The 17,072-nt window shown below is 37.6% G+C and overlaps 1 protein-coding gene across 3 annotated transcripts; it reads left to right on the top strand.

Moving 5' to 3' along the window:
• Nucleotides 1–2,242: 2,242 nt before the first annotated feature.
• On the top strand, nt 2,243–16,018 carry LOC133995522 (arrestin domain-containing protein 3-like). 3 transcript variants are annotated; one of them, XM_062434946.1, is made up of 8 exons: nt 2,243–2,862; nt 6,986–7,067; nt 7,208–7,355; nt 8,703–8,796; nt 8,918–9,174; nt 11,856–12,009; nt 12,110–12,264; nt 14,585–16,018. In XM_062434946.1, exons 1-8 carry the CDS (start codon nt 2,583–2,585, stop codon nt 14,654–14,656), a joined length of 1,242 nt encoding a protein of 413 aa, XP_062290930.1. In that variant the 5' UTR covers nt 2,243–2,582; the 3' UTR covers nt 14,657–16,018. The 3 variants fall into 3 exon arrangements, with proteins under 3 accessions (XP_062290930.1, XP_062290929.1, XP_062290928.1); XM_062434945.1 differs by having other exon boundaries at nt 8,694–8,796; XM_062434944.1 differs by having other exon boundaries at nt 8,664–8,796.
• Nucleotides 16,019–17,072: the final 1,054 nt, after the last annotated feature.

Raw genomic sequence — 17,072 nt, 5'->3', positions numbered from 1 at the left:
ACTGTGGAGTTACAGATAATTAGAAAGATTAGAGCCATATTTTACTTCTGATTTCCTATTTTAACAGACAAATATCTGAAAGTGATCTTATTAACTACTGAACTGTACTCAGTCATCCTTTCACGCTCTGGAAACACGCCCATTACCTTGCACCAAAGCTAATGGTTGCTCTTTTAGCTCTGTTTTTGCTCTCTACCAACTCCTGAGGGAAATATCTGGCTCTATAGCTGCTAAATGCTCCACTATGTTCACTGTGGGTGGGCTTCATTTACTGTTCATCACGCATGGCAATTTTGTACTTAACCCAAATCAAAGCTGCATAAGAACCAGCGTGTTTTAAACAAAATAGTCGGGCAAAAAGCTGATGGAGCTGAAAAACAATATCACAAGTATGGACCTTCTACCACAGCAGACGTTTTGACGTGTCATGACAGGAATAGCATTTGTGTGTCGCCTTAAGTACAGCCAGTGAGGCGGCACGCACAGCACGAGGGCCCTGAAACCTGCACACGTGAAGGTTATTAAACCATGATTCATGTTATTAATTACACCTGTGTTTTCAATGGCAAAATGTCTGCAGAGCGAAAGGTCAGAGTGTTCCCGACGAGCTTCAAGTCAGAGCATGAAGGCTAGACTGAGGCATGTAGAGCAAAGGCTTTAACTATTTATTATTATGAGTATTTTCCTTATTAATCGATCGTTCTGTCTATGAAATGTCACAAAACAATTATAATTTCACTGAGCTCATGGTGACATCTTCAAATTCTTTATTTTATTTGACAAACAGTGTAGAGATGTTGAGTTTAATATCATGTATGACACAGAAAAGCTTCAAATCATCACATTCGAGAGGCTGCAACCGGTACGTTTTTGATTCAATTATCAAAGTGTTTGCTAATTAATTTTCCATTGATTGACTAATCAATTCATCGACTAATTTGTTGCAGTTCTAGATTAAAGGGAACACAATGCAGGACAGCTATCTTTACTTAGCTCTATGGTGTAAAAGCTTTAATAAGATTGTCTATATTTGAATATGTTTTAATGTATTTCATATCTTAAAGGAGGGTTAAAGCTAAAGAAAGCTAAATAATAGTTTATTTATGAAACACTTATTGATATTGCAATACTTATTCATCAAAGCACAACCACAGACCCATTCACAGATTTCTGGGCCAAGCCTCAGAACTGTACTTAAAGCGATGGTTCGGCGTAAAATGAAAAAAAAGGGCTGAGGCGGTGATTAGATAGACCTCATGGTGCATATGACGCTAGGTCGAAATTACGCCGAACCATCGCTTTAAATGCCTGATGTGACATAAAAAATATCCGGTTAGTTGTCTACAAGAGGCCAATAAATTCTAGAAACTTATTTTGTACCAATAGTCCGGACCAACAGCCCGTAGTTTGCTGGCACGTAATCTCATTCTGTGTCGATAGTTGATAAATTATTGGACCAGATCCATCGCTGTAGCTAATGCCTTCAGAATAACGGCTGTTTGACCAATGTCATGGCGCCAAGCTAAGCCCACTATGTTCACTTATTAAAATTAGGATCTATCCATCCACCACCTCCAAATATAGAAATGTGTCACTTCATATATATGTCATCGCCACTTTACACACACTTCAAAAATAATGAAAAAGGTTGAAAATTTGTGTTCCTGGACACAAATTTGTAGATTACATTTTCCACAATGTGTAGTATAGTTGTTAGAATTGTTTAGAATTTGTTTTATATGTTTTTACGGTACATGTTTAAGACATTTTACAGACATGGTGATGCAATTTGGAACAAATTATAAGAAGAAATCATGTTACATTGGTTTAGTTGGTAAATGTTCTATATTTACTACTTTATTTTTTTATTTTGTTCTTAAAATGTGTATGAAATTGCACCATCCTTTCTGTCAAATGTGCTAAAACGTAACCACTAAATACCTGTAAATTACTAAAAAAATCATGTAAATAAGTATACAATGAAGGGACCTGTGAAGTAAAGTGCTACCTCATAGTTATTTTTATATATTTCTTAATTATGACATCTGTAAACACCTCAAACTAAAATTACCTGTCAAGGAGCAATAAAACATATATTGCAAGTTTTTATCAGTATGGAATTACATTTTTCCTTATCTCACACCTTTCATAATAAATACTAACGTTGAGGACAAGTGCAGACATATCCTCCTCCTCTGTGTGTGTGTGTTAGTCAGATTACTGCTGAGGCTATAGGCTGTGCTTCAGCTCATGTATGTGTGAGCGGGTCTGTGCGCACATGCTCAGTTAGGTTATTTTTGCGCACAGAGGCTTTAAGAGCGCAGCGGCTGGAGGCAGAAAGCAGCAGAGAGAGACACACACAGGCAGACCCGGAGCCGGAGGAGAGCCGAGCCGTGCTGAGCCGAGCTGAGAGGACCATCAGCCGTGCTGTCCGAGCCAAATGAGCCATCACCGACACAGACCCGGCTCTGTGCTGGGCACCTGGAGCTAGGCGCATGTATTTGTGCCAAAAGGCTCAATTCACAACTTCTCCCCCATAGACTCATTTTTTTTTGTACTCTTGTTTCATTTCATTTGCCATCATGGTGCTGGGCAAAGTGAGGGCCTTGGCGATTTACTTTGACAGTTTGAATGAGAACAACCTGCCGGTGTTCTCCGGTGGGGATCTGGTGTCAGGCAGGGTTGTGGTGGACGTGACCGGGGATGTGCGGGTGAAGAGCCTGGACATTACCGCGAAAGGAGTCGCCAAGGTCCGGTGGACGGAGTCCCGGAACGCCGGTGCTAACACGGCTTACACACAAAACTACACGGAGGAGGTGGAATATTTACACCATTACGACACGTTGATAGGAGAGGAGAGAGGTAAGGACAAACCCTAAAAAACACCAACCAAGTGTGTGCATCTTATTGTCACATAGCTGCTGCTGCTGCTGCTGCTTGTTGTCGCAGTGTATGAAGTGATGCAGGTCAGCTGATCACCGCAAACTTTTCACAGACAGCTGATTGAAGTGTGCTCGGTGTCATATTAGATGTACAACTTTATTATAACACATAAAAAGGTTGCAATCATGAGTCAAAAAACGAACTGCAGATAATAACACAATCACCCCCCCCCCCCCCCTCTCCAAAATAAAACACGCAGTACCATCAGTGACTGGTGGTGCTGATGCAACAGCTGATCGTTGATGCGATAGCTCACAGTGGTCTTCTTGTTTCTTTACCTCACTTCATATTAATTATTAAAAGAGGAAAACATAATGCTGTTAAAAAACGACGACCCCAGCTTGTATTTCAGGTGTTTTTATGTGCATATCATCGTTATCATAAGCAGTTGGCATCAGTTTGCTTCAGGAGGAGGAGGAAAAAAGTTGCAATACATGTATGAAACTGTGTTTGGAGAAAAGGAAATGGATTCACAGTCGAAAGAGTTTGGTGTTTGACGTGCGAACATTAATGCAAAGTGCTGTTTTAATTAACATTTTTTTAACTGCCAAAAAAAAAAAAAGAAACCCATCCTGGAGAAGTAGTAGGGCTATATCGCTCAGGCAACTCCCTTTGTTAGAAGCGGTTCAAACCTGTTCAGAAACTGCCAGAGAGGGGAGGAGGAGGAGGAGGGAGGACCAGACTGACTGTGTGTGTGTGTGTGTGTGTGTGTGTGTGTGTGTGTGTGTGTGTGTGTGTGTGTGTGTGTGTGTGTGTAATAGATCAGCTGCTGGTTACCACTTCCTTACCTGTGTGTTCTGTTATACTTTGTACAACACACATGATGCAAATGAGTGAGAGAAAAAAAAGGGACAGTTTGATGAATGTAAATGAGCCTCTTTGTCAGAATGTGGGTCACACTATAAAACACACATATATATTATATTTTACACTTTATATTATATCCGTCTTTTTTTACACCTCCCTCAACGGACTTTCCTACCAGTATAAAGAGAAATATTTGACTCATTAGACTGAAAAAAAACCCCACATTTGGACTCTTACAAGATGACTTATTTCAAAATAAGACGTCACCCACGTCATCGTCATCGTCATCATGATGAAGACCCTCGAGGATTTACTTGAGGAGGACTTTGTTTGCATCAGACAGACAGTGTTCAGGGTGTTTGCTCCACTTTAAGGGGCAATTTTTTAAAATCTGAATCAACTTGGTGGCAATTTCTATGGCTTTTATTTGTATTATATGCTATTCTTCATCAAAACAATGTTCTGGTGGGATTGTAAATGTTTTTTGGTGGTGGGGTTTTCAAGGTGTTCATGCTACAGCTGCTATGATAAGATAAGTGCAATAGTTTCAGTCATTTTGCAAGCAAATATCTCAAATATTTGCTTGTTCTAGATGGTGAAATAAGAGGATTTGTCACTTGTTTTTGACCATATGTGATAGTAGATGTTTACTGTTGGTTGGATAAAACTAGCTTTTTAAGATAATCACAATGAGCTTTGGGAAGTTGTGACACATGTTTTTCCCTTCTTTTTTTTACTTTTCATAGACTAAACCTGTTATTAACAAGTCTGCCAGCTGTTTTCTTTATTAATCATCGTTTAGTCTATGAAATGAGTAAAAACGCTCATCTGAGATTCTCCTACACTAAAGGTAACCTCTAAAAAAACCAAAATAGTCACTTTACAATCATATAAAACAAAGAAAAGAAGCACATTTTTATATTTGAGACATTGGAGGCAACTTTTTTTAGCATCTTTGCATTAAAAATGACAATTAATCAACCTCTCGTATCTCTATTTCTGTCAATTTGTCTGATAAACTGTCTAAAAAAACCCAAATATTCAGTTTTCTATCACATAAAACAAAGAAAAGTAGCAAATCCTCACAACTGAAACTGATGATTTTTGACTTTTTGGTAGAAAAAAAACGACTCAAATCACTAACTGACTGTAAAAGTAGCTTCTTGATGAATCATTTCTGCTTTAAAGCACTTTTAAGCCAACGTGGACGAGGTTAGAAACATTATAATGAACCTAAAACAGCTGCTAAATATGTTATTTTTTATTTATTAACTTCTGTATCAAAGCTGTGAACTTTCATACGATGCTGGATGTGATGATTTCTTTCCCGTAAATGTTTCTGTGTGCAAAATTCTACTGATTTATAAATAAAACTATAAAAGCAACAGATGTTTCTTTCCTTCTCTTTTTTTTCTCTCTCTCTCTCTATCTGTCTTTATTTACTTCATTCAAGTCTTTGCGTGAGAGTTGCAGGTCCACCTGGAGTTCACTGTTAGTGTACAACACCCTTCCTCTCCTCCTCCTCCTCCTCCTCTCATGCCACACACCACATGGCTGTACTAATGTGGGAGGGGGCTTGTCGGACGTGAACCAATCAGACGCCGAGCTGTTTTTCATGTCACGCTCTCCACCAATGGGAGGCCTTGTTGTAATGCATGCGTTGGAGTTTCCAGCAGAAGGAAGCTGCTCAGTCTGGTTCATACCGGTCTACTCCTGCTTTGCTCTGTGTTGCCGGTGACTTGACGGGGGCTGTGCACGCTCTTACACGCACACGCACACACACACACACGTACGCAAGCTGTTCATGACAGCTCTCACACGCCAAACACATATGAGCTCACTCACACACACTCGCAGGCAGACAGACAGAAAGCTAGGCGAGATGCAGCAGAGTGAAACGAAGCGATGGAGACATTTCAGAGAATTTGAAAACAAACAATAACAGCAGAAATGAGGAAGTGGATAGAGGTCATGTTCTTTTCTCACAGGGTGTGTTTCTCTCTCCAGCAGCTCTTTAACTACTGTGCCTGTTCACACCACAGTTCAAGTGTTCAAATAAAATGGGTGTTATAGTAAAGACTGGCTGTTTTTTACTAGAAATTCTCTTTACGTTTAAGTGTATGTGTGTAAACCAGACAGAGCTGCAACTGTTTTGATAATCTATTAATAGTTTTGAGTCATTTTTGTGAATTAAAAAACTCTAAATTCTCTGTTTCCAGCTTCTTAAATGTGAATATTTTCTGTTTTTTTAGTTTTCTATGAGAGTAAACTGAATATCTTTGTGTTGTGAGACTTTTTATGTTTCTCTTTATTTCTTTTCTGACTCTTTATACACCAAACAACTAATCAGTTAATTAAAGAAAATAATAATCAGATTAATAGATAATGAAGATAATCGTTAACTGGTACGGATATCTACTTTAAACAGTTTAGGGATTATTTTCATTACTGATTAATCTGTTGAATATTCTCTCGATTAACCCAACAGACGTTAACCCAAAAATGAGGCACAGTTTCATTTAAATGAGGCCTATTGACCATAATTTCCATACAAATATGTGTAAAACTTGTGGTAATAAGTTGGTTAAAAAAGGTCTAACACAGAATTTGGTTGATAATTTATATCTTTATGTTTAACAGTCAAACTAAACCAGGTCTAAATGAACCAAGGACGACAAAAGTTCAATGGTTAACAGGAAGACAGCAGGAGGGTTAACCGATTTGTTCACAAAAATGTAAGAAAATGATGAAATATGTCCCAAAATGCCACTTTAAATGTTTTATTTTGGGCATAACTAAAATATATTTAGTTTATCCTCATAAAAAACTACAAAATATTCACTTTTAAGAAGCTGGAATAAGTATTTTTCCTCACAAAGATGAATCGATTATCAGAATAGTTGGTGTTTAAAGTCCTCTTGTTTATATAATGCCTGAAATTTAACATGATTTTAATATAAGCAACTGTCTGATCATAGAAGAAGTTTTACATTTTTGGTAAATACTTGGAAACTCTGGTGGACACACAGAAAATACAGTGTTTCAAATGGCTTTCCGTTGTTTTTGTGCTGATTAAATAAATGTTTTTCCGCTTCTTACGTGCCTCTAAGAAGTTGGAAACAAATCCTCTGAGGTGGAGTGATAAGTCCACAGTCCATTGTGTAGTAATAAAGCGAGGTGCTGCTATGAGTACAGTATGTGTAAACAGACTGGGAACCTGTTCTCTGTCTTTCAGATGAAGACTGTCCAGAGGAAGGCCTAACGGTGCTGCACGCCGGCCTACACGAGTTCGCCTTCAGCTTCAACCTGCCTCAGATGTGAGTGCTAAATATAGATAAATGTATAAATATATATGTTGCTTCAGTGCATACCATGAGACATTCACAGACCACCCACACTTCCTAATTGTCCTTTTCCTGCCCACCCCCCCCCCCCCCCCTTTCGTCCCATCTGTCAGGGCTCTGGCGACTTCCTTCGAAGGGAAGCACGGCAGCGTGAGGTACTGGGTGAAAGCTGAACTGCACCGTCCGTGGCTGCTCCCGGTCAAAGTGAAGAAAGAGTTCATTGTGTTCGAACACATCGACATCAACACGCCGCTGCTGCTGGTAGGAACGCTGCACACGCCTCGAGTTCATTTCTAAAGGAGTAGTTTCTCTAGTTTGGGTCTGACTTAAAGTTTTAGATGAGACGATCGATCCCTTTCTCATGTCTGTCCTGTAGATATACAGCAACAGTCACCTTATAACCTTAGATATACCTTATATATAGATAGATAGAAAGATAGATACATAGAAAGATAGATAGATACGTAGATAGATAGATAGATAGATAGATAGATAGATAGATAGATAGATAGATAGATAGATAGATAGATAGAGCAGCCACACATAACATCACATAGAAACACGTCTCTAACTATCCAATGGGAAAAATGTATTCCTAAAAATACTCCAAAAGTTGTATTAATAAAGTAAATATATGTGTATATATATGTAATAAATGATAATAAAATGCTTGCAGTATCTAAAAACGATCTAAAAGACATGTTTAAGCTTATGTTGTTGTTGATGTTGGTCCTAACTTTGCATAAAGACTAAAAACAGGGAAACTGCAAAATCCACATGCAATAAGTTTCTAATAATAATAATAATAATAATAACTTTATTTGTGTAGCAGCTTTCATCCAATAAATGCAGCTCAAAGTGCTTTACAACAAAATAAACTACATACACCCAAGTGCTTCACTTTAAAAGGACATGGAAGAAGCATAAAGCAATGTTAAAAAAGAACAAAAAACAATGAGGATATAACATGTTAAATAATGAGCCTTAGAGGGGTTTTTTTTTTTTTTTACCTTTGGACAGACTAGCTAAGAAACAACTTATTATAGAACAGAAAAGCCACATTAGGTTCGAGGTGATTTAGAAACAGCTGTCACCAAGTTGCATCATAGTCACAATAATAAATAACTTAATATATGAAGGATATATATATTTATAACAAGGCCCTTTGAGTCTGTTGTTGCTGTGTTGTTATGAAAAACACAAACACAACAAAGTATATTTTTTATATACAAACTGAAACAAAAAATTAAACTAACTTCTTGCAGTTTGTACAGGAGTTCTTATCAGATGTTTCAGTTTTTTTTGTTTATCTAGAAATAGTCCCAGCAGCACACTTGTGTTTGTGTTCAGATTAAACAAACAAGATACAAAGAGTTTAATCCGTGAGTTTCAGAGGTGTTGATACGTGTATTTCTTACATTTCGGACGGGGCCAAGCTAGCTGGTTTACCCCTGTTTCCGATCTTTATGCCAAGTTACGTTAGCCGTATCGTATTTACCCTACAGATATGATGTGTGGTATCGTTCTTCTCGTCTAACTCTCAGCAGGAATGCCGTTTTGTTTTGCCAGCAGTTAAAACGAATGATTGTGTGCCAACAGGCCCCTCAGGCTGGTACAAAGGAGAAAACCTTGTGCTGCTGGTTCTGTGCGTCGGGCCCAATCTCTCTCAGTGCCAAGATAGAGCGAAAGGGCTACACACCAGGTAAGTGACGCCTCCCTCTCATTTCCTCTCACTGTTCCTCTTTATCCTCTACCTCTGAGATTTCACTTATTCCACTTCTCTCTCAGTCTGTCAGGCTGATCTCTTCTTCCCTCTCTCCAAGGCGAGTCTATCCAAATCTTCGCCGAGGTGGAGAACTGTTCGTCCCGTGTCGTGGTGCCCAAGGCTGCGCTGTACCAGACCCAGACCTTCTTCGCCAAGGGCAAGGGCAAGCAGATCCAGCAGCTGGTGTCCAATTTGAGGGGCGATCCTCTGCCTCAGGGAAAGAGCCAGAGCTGGGAGGGTAAACTGCTAAAAATCCCCCCGGTTTCGCCCTCCATCCTGGACTGCCCCATCATCAGAGTGGAGTACGCCCTCGTGGTGAGTCGGACTTTAAGCCGCTCTGTGAAATGAGAAAAACAACCTCCTCCCACGCTGATCTAACCCAGGGACACTGATAGGACCGGGCTGAAAACAAAAAGACTGCAGCAGTTTTTACAGAGACTCAAACAAACAAAACCTTCTAATCAGAATAACTGGAATTATTATTTACACAAATACTACACACATTTCTTGGAACAGGAGTTACCAGTTAATTCATTAAAATCCATTAACCTACAGGCTAAAATGAAAAACATGATAATAAGTACATATCTTATAGGCAAGGCAGCTTTATTTATATAGAGAATTTCATTTACATTTTACATTTAGTCATTTAGCAGACGCTTTTATCCAAAGCGACTTACAAGGGAGAATAACTTTCAAGCTACATTGCAACAGAGACATTAGTGTGACAATAAATAAATACTGCTAAGTAGTGCTAAGTAGTTGTAAGTTAAGAGTGCTAAGTAATTGTAAGTTAAGAGAGGAGGGACTCTCCGAAGAGCTGGGTCTTCAAGTGCTTACACAATGGCAACTCAATGAGCTTTACATAAAACAAACATTTAACAGTAAGAATCGGAAACATAAAAACATGCAATTTGAACTAATGATAAAAAAAATAAAATAGAAACAAAGATACAGAAAAATAGAAAGAGAGAGACATAAAATAGAATAAAAACTAGACTAGAATAGAATAGAGCATTAAATATAAGGTTGCAGCATAAAATAATGATTTGCTTTAAAATCATTAAAAGGACAAACAGTGAAAATGAAAGATTAAAATTTAAAGTGCTTTAAAAGAGCTCAATCATAAGCACAGGAGAAGAGAAGTGTTTTTAACCTGGATTCAAAAAATGTTCACACTTGGTGTTGATTTCAGTTCTGCTGGTAGTTTGTTCCAGTTGCAGCATAACATTGTAATAATAACATTGTAATTACCAATTAATATTAATTATATCAAGCTAATAATGTTATAAAAACCTGCTAATTACATATAAATATTTACTGATAACTTGCTAGTAATAACACACTAATGGAACCAACTAATAAAGCTACAAATAACTTGCTAACAACAAACTAAAAATGTGCTTATAACGCACTAGAAACGGGTAGTAGCAGCTAATAATGAAAAAAAAGTCCTTAAAAAGTCCTAATATCCTGATAATAACTACTAATAACACTAAAACTTGCTAATAACCAGCTAACGTGCTAAAAAACTACCAAAACATGCTAATAACATTCTAATATCCAGCCAGTAATACACTAAAAACTACAAATAGCTTGCTAACAACAAACTAAAAATTGCTTATAACACACTGGAAACGTGCTAATAGCAGCTAATAATGCACTAAAATGACAAAAAAAAAAGTCCTAATATCTTACAAATATCCTGCTTATAATACACTAATAATGTACTAAAACTTGATAATAACCAGCTAACGTGCTAAAGAAACTACCAAAACATGCTACTAACATCCTTATATCCAGCCAGTAATACACTAAAAACTACCGATAACTTGCTAGTAATAACACACTAATAACCAGCCCTAAAAACTCACTAAACCTAGAAATAAAAAACCAAAAACTTGCTATTAGCAGCTAATAATGCACTAAAATGACAAAAAAGTCCTAATATCTTACTAATATCCTGCTTATAACACACTAATAGTGTATTAAAACTACTAAAACTTGATAATAACCAGCTAACGTGCAAAAAACTAAAACTACCAAAACATGCTACTATCTTATATCCAGCCAATAATACACTAAAAACCTGCTAAATACACTAAAAACTTCTGATAACTTGCTAACTTGCTATAATCAGCCTTACAAACTCACTAAAACTACTAATAAAATAGCTAAAAACACAACAAAAACTTGCTATTAGCAGCTAATAATGTACTAAAATGACAAAAAAGTCCTAATATATATTAAAACTTGATAATAACCAGCTAACGTGCTAAAAAAAACTACCAAAACATGTTACTAACATTCTTATATCCAGCCAGTAATACACTAAAACCCTGCTAAATACACACAGAAACAGTAAAACTACAAATAAAATTGCTAAAAACACAGTAAAAACTTGCTATTGCTTATAATATCTTACTAATATCCTGCTTATAATACACTAATAATGCACCAAAACCATTGTTTACATTAATTAAGTAGAATTATATAGAAATATAGTAGAAACACATAAAATAATGAACACATAAAGACTTTGGTCATGTTTTAACAGCGAGGTTGCTGAACATGAACTGTTTATGTCTGTATTTTCTGCATCAGCTGCAAACCAAACAAACCAAACACTGCTTTATTTATTATTATTATTATTATTATTATCATTATTGAGCAGGTTGTGGTTTGGAGTGCCAGACTGTGATATTATCATCTCAGACAGGCAGGCAGTTCATTTAGTACAGCGAGCTTCAGGACGCAGGTTTGATCACACTGGAATGCAGGAAGTTGCGTAAAGCACAAAATGTCCGTGTCGTCTCCTTACAGGCGATGCATGAAGCATTTGGCGGGTTGTTTTATGTACTACAACTCAAGCATGTATCAATACTTTTAATCAGGCTGATATGGACAGGTTGAACTGGCTCCCACTGCAAATGTTTGGCAAATGTTTTCTGTCTTTCTTTCTTTCTTTTTTTTAAACCCTGCGTCTGTGCCTGCAGGTGTACGTGGACGTTCCCGGCGGGTTGAATTTGTCTCTCTCGTTGCCGTTGGTGATAGGGACCATACCTCTGCACGCCTGCGCCACCCGCACCTCCAGCATCAGCAGCAACAGCAGCACTCTGAGCTGGATGGGCCCGCCGGAGAGACCCGAGGGTAAGTATCGAGTAAACATGCACACGTCCTCATTTCACACGTGCGTAAGGAACACCGTGATCTCTTTTACACTCATCTCTCTCTTCTCTTACGTCTGCAGCGCCGCCGAGCTACAGCGATCTGGCAATATCAGAGTCTCACAGGCGGGATTGCCTGCAGGGCTGTGATAGGTCTGACGGGGAGGGAGAGGACCAGGGATCTCTGCTAACATACATCACAGAGTTCAGATATCGGCCCCCGCCACTCTACTCAGAGGTACAGTTAGTGCCCACACACACATGCACACGCACGCACGCACACACACACACACAACCAATGAACTCCCCTCCCGAACGTACTCAGGGTCAAGTCAGTTTATCTGCAGCTCACAACACATATCAGTAACCCTGTAAAGCATCTATAAGCAGCATATAAGCAGTAAATACATGCAGTTTTAAGCCGATGTGAGGATATTTATAACTGTTTATCAATAATTATAACTTTATATTTCATATTTTATATTATTACAGCTGTATTTAGCTAAATAATATCATGAATTATCAGATTTTACAGCAGAAAATACTGCTAGTTGTTGACTAATACATGAATAATAATGTATATATATGCTAAAATTATAGTGTATTATAAAGTACTTATTAATTGTTTGTATGCTGCTTATGAATACTTAATAGTGGGAATAAAAGTGATCATAAACATACTATATTGTAGTGTAGTGTGCTGAATGTAAAGCAACAATCAGAATATAGTAGTAATAATAATAATAATAATAACTCAATCATTTAAATTATGAAAATTAAACAATAGTAACAATAATAATAATAAAGAATCAGGGAATCATTGAAGCTAATAGCATTTTCTCAGCTCAGCATAAACACTGTATAATAAGAGGAAGCAGCGAGTCTGACTGTGTCCAAAGTTCACAAACACAGCTGCCAACTTCTCTAAATGTGACTAATTAAAACGTATCTCGTTTGTTTAATCGTTAAACAAACAGACAGAAAGACGAGAGGCATCAAACTTCTCATCGAACTCTCACCAAGAAAAATGAGCGTAAATTTAAAAGCTGCTCGATGCCTCCAAAAAAAAGTTGGAGCTTCTGTATTTAACCTTTGTGTCGTCCTCCCGGGTCAAATTGACCCCGTCTGTTTTGGACGGTCCTTCTTTCCTCCCTCCATCCACCTTCCTTCCTTCCTCCCTTCCTTCCTTCCTTCCTTCCTTCCTTCCTTCCTTCTTTCCTTCCTCCCTTCCTTCCTTCCTTCCTTCTTTCATCCCTCCCCCCTTCCTTCTTTCCTCCTTTCTTCTTTCCTCTCTCCCTCCTACCTTCCTTCTTCCTTTTCTCCTTCCTTCCTTCCTTCTTCCTTTTCTCCTTCCTTCCTTCCTTCTTCCTCCCTTTCTTCCTTGACCTGAGGACAACAGGAGGGTTAAAGGTGTGGGTTCATTTTAATCAGTAACATCTCTGAGATGAAGCACAGCGATCATATCTTCTGCTCAACAAACAAACAAACTAAAGAAAAGCTTCAACGAGTCGTCGGGCCAGTTTTACCGTCATCTGTTGACGAGGTCTTCGCTTCCAGTTTCTGTCGCTTCAGTTTGTCGAGTCAGCAGAAAATGTTTGTTTGACGTGTAAACACACAAACTTGAGAACGACCCGAAGAAAAATAAAGATAAAGTTCCTCAAAACAGTTTGAACCCAATTTAAAATACGACAAAATCAAATGAAGATAAATAATAATAATTGTATAAAACAAAGTCAGTTTATATGAAATGTTAGGACACAAATTAACTGTAAATTAACTTTTAAATCAAAATTATGAGATTATAAGAAAGTCATTCAAGATATATATACACTTAAACATATATTTAAATATAAATATAACATTTATAAAACACTATGTCATCACATTTACTTTCTAAGTCAAAATGTAGATATAAATAATGCAATTAATACAATAATATAAAAATAATAATAATTAATAAATAAATAATAAAATAATACAATTTAAAAAAGCAAATTTAAAAAAATGTAATAAATAAAATTTAAAAATTAGTTTAAAAAAAGCAAATAAATAATTAAAATTACATAATTTGTTTTAAAAAAAAGACATTTAATAAGAATAAGTTAAATTGACACTAATTAAAATCCAGATTAAATAAATATTTTCAGCTGTTGTTTAAAAATGTTCTCATAGCTCACATCTCATAAACACTTAGGTAGATTATCACAAAATATGATTTAATTTATATTTTTAGTAATAATTTATAATAATGAATAAATATTAGAATTATTATTGTCATTGCAAGAAGAAATGCAACAAAATTGAAAAGGTGCAGTCCTCCTCTGGTGTCATATGAAAAGAGTATAAAACATATAAACATAAAACGAGTATAAAACATATATACATAAAAAGTGTAACATACAAACATGAAATAATAATAAGGAGAAAAAATAAACACATTAGCATGAAACAACATCCGCAGCATTAAAAAATTAAATATTAAGACTGTTCAAACGTATTTTATGTACCGTTCCATCAGCAGCCTGTTAACATGACTCCCCCCCCCCCCCCCCCCCCAGGTCGACCCGTACCCCGACCCCGTGGAGGTTTCGTCAGACGTCAGGAGACCCGACACGTGTCCGTCCCGCTGAGTCGTTACTTCCAGCTTCAGGAGCTCAGAGAGGGGCTCCTCCATAAAAACCAGACACCGTCGTCACTCTCTTCTACGGCCCCCCCTCCGACCTCGCCCCCCCCCCCCCCTCGCCCTCGCCTGCTTCTCACCAGATTATATATCACGATAAATAAGGTTCCTCTGACGCGGGGGGAACAAAGTCAGCTGAGAGAGTATTCGGTGACTGCGATCGGACCAAGGCATGCTGGATCTGCCGGGTCTTTTTTTTTTTTTTTCCTCAAGACGAAGCGGAAAAATAGAAATCTGTTCTCTCTGATGTCGCCGTGAGACTGACAAGACAGAGCGGCCAGGAGAAGAAGAAGAAGAAGAAGAAGCCACCTCCTGCCTCACAAGTGAATTTTGCACATACCGTAATTACTGTTTCTCTATGGGTGGTTTATAATAAAACCCAGCAGGCCTACAGTACATGATGAACAGTAGAGACTCTGTCCACAGACGTTAACTATTAAAAACAATCACATGTGTGACAGGACGAAAAGCTATCTTCAAGTTCAAAGAAATGATAGTTTGAGCTGGTGACGGAGGCCTGAAGGTGACATCAGGCTGGATTTTTTTTTTATCTCTACGTGTGAACAAAGCTGAAAATTCACTGAGAGATTTTTTTTTAAAAACAAAAAAAAAACAGAATAAATATACGACAGATGTTTCTGATGATGAATCAGCAGAAATGTGTCACGTAAACGACCACCTCATGCACTTAAAGTAAAGCTCAAAATGTGTATGAACGTGTGTGTGAGTGTGTGAGAGAGAGATTGAAAGAAGACGAGTGTAAGTGTGTGGGTGTGTGTGTGTGTGTGTGGGTGTGTGTATGTGTGTGTGAGAGTGTGTGTGTGTGTGTTTTGGTTTAAATGACCAGGTTTTATAGCCAGACAGGGTCTAGCGAAAGAAAAAAAAAAAAGCACAACTCCGACCAAGATAAAGTACCACAAGTCGCCTGTTGATGGTTTCTGCTCTGAACTAAAAAGCTTCTCTCGCTGTAGAATTTTATTTTATTTTATTTTATTTTATTTTTTGTTTTTGTTCCAGACGTTAAAAGAAGCTCACAACAAAGAAAAGTCATAAAAAAGCATAAAAACAATATTAAAAAATGTTTACAGTTGAATATATATATATATATATATATATCGAATATTGAGAATGTTGTTCAAACATGACTTCTTCCACCTAAACAACTTCAGAAAGTGCAATATATTTTTGTATTTGTGATTTTTTTGCACTAGTTTCTTTTCATATACTCTGTTGCTGTTTATTCCATTTCTGTGCATTATATATTGTTATTGTCATGATCAACTTTTGATAAAATAAAAAGGTTTATTTTATGAAATAATGAGACTCTCGTTGTGTTTTGTCTTTATATTTGTTGTTTTTTAAACCTCAGCAGGACATCAGTAACTTAATTTAAAGCTGCAATAAGAGGATTTATGAGAATTTATAATGTCAATATAAATATACAATATCAAAAAAGACACTGAAGCTGCTTTTGGGAACCTAAAAACTAACATGGATCTTCACATAAGCTACGCCTGAACTTAAAGGGCTATGCATTTATTCTCTACTGTAGTTTACAAACCAGGAAGAATCACTTTTCTTTAAGTCCCCTTATTTAACATTTATAAATAGTATATAAACTCACTATAATATAGTTATAAGTGGACATTTAAATCTTTATTAATGTACATTATCTGTCTACAATTATAATTTCTCCTATGAGGAAATAATTGATATAATTATAACTGTGTTGTATTGTATTGTTCATTTTGTTTCATAGAGCAGGAAACACAGCTGGTTGCCCACAGGAGGAGTTATAGTTACAAGTTGCTGATTATTACATTAATAAACACTTGCAGTGTGTTGAAAACATAACCTCGGCCTGCTGCTCTCGCCTCTGTGGTGATGAAGGCTGTGAGGAAGGTTCTCATAAACCACATCATCAAGACGGCCAGATGGAGTCGGTCCAGAGCGGCTGACGGCCCGGAAGTTCATTATAGACACACAGACGCATCCGAGGAGTCCCTGAACACTGCAGACAGACACCCTACTGTCACCCTGCAGTCACCCTGCAGTGACCCTATGTCACCCTGCAGTCACCCTGCAGTAACCCTGCAGTGACCTTGCAGTCACCATGCAATCACCCTACAGTAACCCTGCAGTGACCTTGCAGACACCATGCAGTCACCATGCAGGCACCCTGCAGTCACCCTACAGTAACCCTACAGTAACCCTGCAGTCACCCTGCAGTCACCCTGCAGTTACCCTGCTGTCACCCTACTTTCACCCTGCAGTGACCCTGCAGTCACCCTACAGTCATCCTGCAGTTACCCTGCAGTCACCCTACTTTCAGCCTGCAGTTACCCTACAGTCACCCTGCAGTTACC

Source organism: Scomber scombrus, chromosome 15, assembly GCF_963691925.1.
Source record: "Scomber scombrus chromosome 15, fScoSco1.1, whole genome shotgun sequence".
NCBI lineage: Eukaryota > Metazoa > Chordata > Actinopteri > Scombriformes > Scombridae > Scomber > Scomber scombrus.
This window is presented reverse-complemented; position numbering and strand designations above follow the sequence as displayed.